The sequence below is a fragment of the Mastigoproctus giganteus genome, chromosome 3 (genome assembly GCF_048544385.1).
Source record: "Mastigoproctus giganteus isolate SK-2022 chromosome 3, ASM4854438v1, whole genome shotgun sequence".
Classification (NCBI taxonomy): Eukaryota; Metazoa; Arthropoda; class Arachnida; order Uropygi; family Thelyphonidae; genus Mastigoproctus; species Mastigoproctus giganteus.
Genome location: NC_143577.1, coordinates 254,765,979 through 254,773,277, shown reverse-complemented (window position 1 = coordinate 254,773,277; position 7,299 = coordinate 254,765,979). Strand labels below are relative to the sequence as shown.

The following is a 7,299-nucleotide window of genomic DNA, read 5'->3' as shown; positions in this document are numbered from 1 at the left end:
TAACTCGAGAATTATTTTTTGGCTGGTGCAGCATAAGCCTCAGGCTCCCTTGCACCATATAGCTGCTAATAATAATAATCCACCAAAGTCGTGCGAGTGACCAACCACAAGTTCCAGTCAATATTTGTAAAGTTAAAACCCCCCATTATAAGACATTCTGATTTACTGGCCCACTCTATTTCGCTGCACAATTGCTCATTATACACATCAGATTCACTAGGCCTATAACACACACCTACTCTCGTTTTCTCTTTCCCAGTGCTGATCTCACACCAGACTCAAAATTGCATTGTTCACTAACATCAATTGGATGCACTTCCTTAGATTTTGTTTCTTAACTAACATCATAACCCCTGCTCCCTTCCTGTACTGTGTATCCTTTCTGCACACATTGTACTCCCCAAATTCCAATTCTGCATTGCTTATTTTTGTGTGACACCACGTCTCTGATATCCCAACAATATCTGCCTTTGATGTCTTGACCAGCACATCAAGCTCATTAAATTTATTAACTATACTCCTAGCATTGGTGTACATGCAAGTATACATGCACCTGTTTCTACTCATAGTTACCCTAACACAGCCCATGTATTTACTTGTTCCACTATGACTCCCAGCAGTCCTGGAAATCCCCATCGTCTTGCTTTCCAGGCTTCTGCCCATTTACAGTGCAAGAATCACTTTTGCCTTGCCTGCGGCCACTGTTAGTCTTTTAGTCTGTATGCCCCCCCCCCCCAAGCTAGCAGTTTCTCGACCCACCTAACACTGCCTCGATAGCATCAGTAAATATTCTTACATCCTTTCTATTTAAGTGTACCCCATCCCTGTAGAAGCAGTTTCTCCTGTCAACAAGCACAGACCATGCTGAAAAAATTCTACCCTATGAGCCTTGTACCTCTCCAGGGCCGAACTGATTGACAAGGCTCTCATCACATACTCTCTCCTGTTGCGGTAGTATACATCCTGAAGTATAGTTCACAAGGGCAGATTGAACTATTCTCCATCCTACATTATGTGGCAATTCTTAAACATATTTTGACGGTAAACAATACAATACTGCATGACATTTATAAATATTTGTTTGACTTAAGAGGAGTAAACCACATCCAAGGGCTTTCAGTAATAAATATACAATTTTACTTTTTCGGTCTTATTTCAAACAAAGTTATTTTTTAACTTATGCATAATAATTTATTTTTATAGACTTTTTTACACATCATTATTGGCGAGTTAGTCATATCGGATGAGGGTATGAGTTTTTGCTCTTATTGCAAAAATGAATCTTTATAAGCATCCTGTAAATACAGTAAAATTTCTACTATACATATTAAGGTACACTGTGCTGCCACTTTATTAGGTACACCCCTGCTGTGCCCACAAATTGTTTCTCTCACAACGTTGCAAGTCATGACCACAGTTGTGGTCATAAATGCAGCAGAACCACCTTTCTAGTATCAGTTAAACATACACACCATAGCAAGAATGGGGGAAAAGGAGTGATCTAACGTACTTCGAACGTAGCATGGTGGTAGGTGAAAGATGTGCTGGACAAAACATCTCTGAAACGGCAGTTCTCCTGAACTTTTCACACACCACAGTTTCAAGGGTGTATCGAGAATGGTTCAACGAACAGAAAACATCCTCTCAACGGCACTCCTGTGGAAGAAAATCGCTTGTTGATGAGAGGTCAGAGGAGGATGTCTAGAAATTTGCAAGAAAACAGACGGGTCACAATTTCGCACATCACGTCAGAATACAACCTTGGTGCGCAGAACAAAATATCGCAACTGACCACTAGTCGCACTTTCTCACGAATGGGCTACAACAGCCGACGGCCACATCGCGTACCGTTGTTATCAGTGAAGAACAAGAGAGCACACTTCCTGTGGGCACAGCAACACCAGCACTGGCCTATCGAGGATTGGAAAACAGTTGCTTGGTCTGACGAGTCGAAGTTCCTGATGCATCAGGTTGATGGAAGGCTCAGAATTTACCGAAAACAATATGAATCCATGGACCCATCATGTCTGATGACTACTGTGCAAGGTGGTGGGGGCAGTGTTATGGTGTGGGAAATGTTTTCTTGGCACACGTTGGGTCCATTGACACCCATAGATTGACGTCTGAATGCCACATCGTACCAAAACATCGTTGCTGACCAAGTGCATCCGTCATGTTCACAGTTTATCCTCAGTCAGATGGTTAGTTTCAGCAGGATAATGCGCCAGTGCACAAATCCTGAATCACTATAGAATGGTTCCAGGAACATGACAATGACTTTTCTTTGCTGCAGTGGCCCACTCAGTCCCTGGATCTCAAATCCTATTGAACATCTTTGGGATGAGCTGGAAAGGGCACCACTGCAGGCCTACACCTCCATCACATCTCAAGGAACTGCGTGACGCACTCATGTCTGCATAGTACTCCATTCCTGCACGTTCTCAGCATCTTGTTCAATCCATGCCTAGACGAATTCAGGCTGTTTTGAAGGCTTAACACTAGGTAGGTGTATCTAATAATGTGGCAGCACAGTGTATATATTAGTCAATTTCATTATATGGTATCTATCTGTAGGGAATTAGGTGTAAAAGGACCAAACTCACAAGTTAGTAAAAGAAAACTAGCCTTAGTCTGGATGGCCTATATTCTAAAGGTGAAAGCTAATAACAGAATTTAAAAGGAAAATAGAATTTAAAATAGTGAATATGACATTCTTCCACTTGGTCAATGGTCTGCTACTCCTTCAGGGGTTTTGAGCAGACCAATAGCCAGACTAAAAGAATGTCTCATACATACCCATTTCTGTAGTTCCTATAACAGTGAGATATATATATATATAAAATAAAAAACTATTACACCACATAAAAATTCTTAACAGATTTTTATTAAACTCATAAATAATACAAGCTCAATACTGCACTAATTCATTAGCAGGTGACATTACAGAATTCTTGCCAAACTCAATCTTCAGACAGCCCCAGGGGCTCACATCTGGTGAGTATGGGCACGGCACACCCAGGGTCCTGAGCTAGGTATCATCGTTCTTCTCTTTCTTGGTGATTCCTTTCTACTTCTCTCTCTCTCTCTCTCTCTCTCTCTCTCTCTCTCTCTCTCTCTCTCTCTCTCAGGGTAACTCGGAATTTTTTTTTTTTTTCCTTCCGGTGCAGCATAAGCCTTAGGCTTCCTTGCACCATATGGCTAATAATAATAATAATAATAATAATAATAAGTACTATGGGGAGATATAGGAATACCTTACTTACCGGAAAATTGAATTAAGAAATTGCAGCTAACATTAAGTTACAGTAAATTATAAGTATAAATTTGCATTGATATAATTTTGAGAATATAACGATTTGGAATACATTTAAAATTAATTAGAATACATAACCTTCACCCTAAGATATCCATTCAGCCTGGGAAACCTTAAACTGGATCTTACCCCATTCCTTTATAAGACCCAGCACTAGGTATGTTTTAGTAGTTTTGTATTGCTGTGCAGGTAGCTAGAAGACAGTTTCACCAAAGTGCATGTAGGTATTATTGTCAATGTTTCTGTTTAATGTTTATCGAATTTTAACTTGAGTATAGAGTTGAGTTATAAATTTATTCTAATGTACTTCATACATTAATATAATTTTCACATGATATAATAGTGTTTTTTTATTATATATATAGTAAAAACTTTACCTTATGGATAGAAACCACATAATATCCTTTCCAAATTGCTTCCTGTACATACTTGAAAAGTGTATTGAACATGCTGTATCCATTGAAAGGCTGGTAAAATAACAGTTGGATATTGTATGGGAAATATGTATGTGCAATTCTGAGTCTGTGCATTATTCAGGATAAACATCCATCCAACCAAACCACCAAACATTATCCTGAGTGATGCACACCGACTACCCGACAATGGTTTGTGTCAAACATTTCACAAGCAGGGGCAGCTCGTCCCTAGGCACTGCGGCACTTCCAGCTATTTAAATCTAGATATACAGGGAACGGAGTTATATGAAATTCTGTGAAGAACAATGCAACGCAATGAATATTTCTATTAACAGGACCCGCATATAGTACACGCATCCTCTATTTCCAGTAATCATTTCAATAATAAACGAATAAAAACATGAAATCATTTGCAACTTTGAAGTTTAACTGTAGGCCTCACTGTGTGCCAGGCAGTGACACATTTTGCATTCAAAGTCACTGTAAAGTGCACAGTGCAGATTTCATAGTTGACCATGATGGGTGTGTAGCCACAATGTCAGTGTCTTTTTGTTATTCACCCAAATTCCCATTCAGTAACTAAATATCAGTGCTAAGTCAATACCCAACATTCAACAGTGTAATTATGTGATTACAGCTTAATTGTGAATTGAGCTTGAACTTGGTAAGTTGAAGTTATAGTATGCGGTGATTTGCAAGTAAAACATTATTTTTACAGCACGTGATTTTGTGAAATTTGATTCGATCATGACCTCCATGCTTCCCCATGAAGTAAATCGTGTGACAGTGAATAAACTTCAGCAACTTAGTTTTTCACAATTATCTCTCCAAGAAAAAAATGCGATTAAAAAAAGAAGGCTGCACCACAACAAAGATTCAAATTTCTCAGTGGGGAATCAGTAATAATAAGAAATATATTCACAGTTTTAAAACTGAATGGTACCAAAGGAAAAGCCAAGAAAAGTTGGCGTTTTCTTTGGTACGATTTTTAAAAAAAAAAAGTTGGCGATTTTAATGTTCAAAACTCCAGCTGGTTACAGTTTTCATGACATGGATCCTACCAATCGAGATGCTGGAACTTTTGCAATTACTAGTGATCTTGCACAGGTTATTCATATACCTACCAGAATAGCAGGAAATTCTAATCATACAGCCAACACTCTTGATCTTTTTTCTCATGAAACACCTATCAAGCACACAGTCAAGGCAAGTGGTCTTATAGGCACCTCAAATCACAACTTGGTGATGGTCTCTTCTCCAATGAAGTCTTTCTCTCATGGCCATTCTCAGCCTCAAGTTGTTTGGCATTACAAGAAGGCAAAATGGGATATCTGAAAAACTTCTATTCTTTTTTCCTTGGTTAGATTACTGTTTTAGATCTTCTGATGTCGATGTCTGCTCAGATTGTGTCAATGAATTTATTCTTGTAAGGATTAAATCCTTTATTCTGCACACAACCTTACAATCTTGTCCTTTATCTAACCTTAGCACATTTATTGGAAAACCAAGGTTTTCCAATAAATGATGTGTTCATTTTCTGCCTACAACAAAGCTTGCAACAATGGTAAAGCAGTAATTCATTAGTCCAAACTGGATTTTGAATAGGCTTAAGAGTAGAAAACGTGTTTCCTGTCCAAACAGTAGTTGAGCATTCTGGTCTCTTGCAAAAGCTATTTGCTGCAACTTTTACCCATCTGTATTCCATCACTGTTAAACCTGATGGTTCTACTGCCATCTCAGCTAAAGATGAAATCAATTTAATAGTATCCTGCTTTTTTTCTATCTCTTGTATTGACAACCTTGGTAAACCACCTCCTATCATTCCCAGTATATTTCACTCAATACCTATTGTGGTTTTCTGTCAAAAGGATGCCAGAACTTTGAACAATCTTGATGCCAAGAAAGCTCAAGGTGTCCTGATGGTATTTCTCCACGTGTCCTCAAAACCTGTTCTCTGAACTTACTCCTCTTCTGTGTCATCTCTTTACACTTTCTTATTCTATGTGTTTTTCCTTCTGCTTGGAAATCAGCTCACATTGAGCCAGTTCCTAAAAAAAAAAAGGGTAACAAATCCCTCATACAATTATTATCCCATTGCAGTCACTTCTACTCTTTCTGAAGCAATGTAGAAATCTATTAACCACCAACTCCTAAACTAAGTTGAAACCATTCATCTGATCAATGATCACCAATATGAATTCAGTCAGTGTTGATCCACTGGTAATATATTGGCTTATGTCATACATCTATTGACAAATTCAATGGAAAAGGTTGGTGAAACTCAAGCGGTTGCTCTTAACATTTCAAAGGCTTTTGATTGTGTTTGATAAAGGTATTCTAAACTAGCTGCTATCCTATGGACTCCAGACTGTTTTTTGCAATTGGGTATCCAGCTTTCTCTCTGACCACTAGCTGCAGGATCTATAGAAATTCAAGTCTAATGGCAATAAGTATCTTCTATTATCATCTCAACCTTCAAACCATGCACACGGTACTAATTAATACAAGTTTTAATACTTTTCATGTTTGGGGTTTTCATTAAAAACAAAAAAACACTATTTACTCTTTACAAATCTCAAATCTGCCATACCTTGAATATTGTTTGAACAGCTGAGGTGATGCTCAAAAAAAAAAATAAATAAATTCCCTCAAGCTTCTTTACTCCATTCAAAGAGGGCAGTTAGTTTAATTAATGAGCCATCTTTTTAAAAAGCCTCTCCATTGTCTATCTGAGACATTTTCTTTTGAAGCATCTGATTATCCCATTCTCTTCCATATTAGTCTGAACACATGTTACAAATAGTCAGCCTCCATTTGAGGTCCAACTTCAAACTCACAGAACCAACTTTTCTTCTTCCTCACTTATCCCCTTTATTTGCTCAACTTTTATTTTCTGGAACACCCTTCCTTCATGTATTTCCTGAAAATGACAATCAACAGAAATTCAAGTTTAATGTCAAAAAGTATATTCTGTCTTCTCAACACATACATGGTAATAAGCATTGCAGTTTCTAATAACTTTTGTGTTTGTGGTTTTCATTATATCTAAAAAAATAAATAAACATTTCACGTAAAACTTGATCCTTAAGCAAGGCTTCCAATAAAATACACAAGGAGAGTAAGTGATTCTGTTGTGATGTGGAAAAAATCATAACTTTATAAAAACAGTAATTAAAATATAACAGATTATATATTTTATTTATATATTATTACAGATAATACAAATGTTATTCCAGTATTTCATCTCCTTCTTGAATTTCCTTTAAGCTAATTACTTCCAGTTGTCCTTTGCTTTTTGCCTCGCCCCTCACAATTTCATCTATTTTTCGGAAATGGCCAGGATCAATGAGAAATATCTGTAGTTATAAAAATTTACATCAAACTTTCATATTCAATTTACTTGCATTTTATGCAATATCATAAAAGTTACAAAATTTTTTTAAAAAGTTTAAGTTACTTACAGTACAAAAATCATATGCATGCATTTCTGTTATGTAAAGCACATGGTAATTCACTTTGATGATGTGAATTTTCATTATGCACTTTTCACATAGAACTTTTTCACTTATC

At 37.1% G+C, this 7,299-nt stretch overlaps 1 protein-coding gene across 1 annotated transcript in view; it reads right to left on the bottom strand.

The window, feature by feature from the left end:
- Window positions 1-6,900: 6,900 nt before the first annotated feature.
- Sbds (SBDS ribosome maturation factor) overlaps window positions 6,901-7,299 on the bottom strand; it is a 54,760-nt gene continuing 54,361 nt past the window's right edge. Inside the window, exon 5 of the mRNA XM_090371038.1 lies at window positions 6,901-7,085. Coding sequence (XP_090227164.1) covers window positions 6,957-7,085 — 129 coding nt within the window. The 3' untranslated portion in view covers window positions 6,901-6,956. The remainder of the gene's footprint in view (window positions 7,086-7,299) is intronic.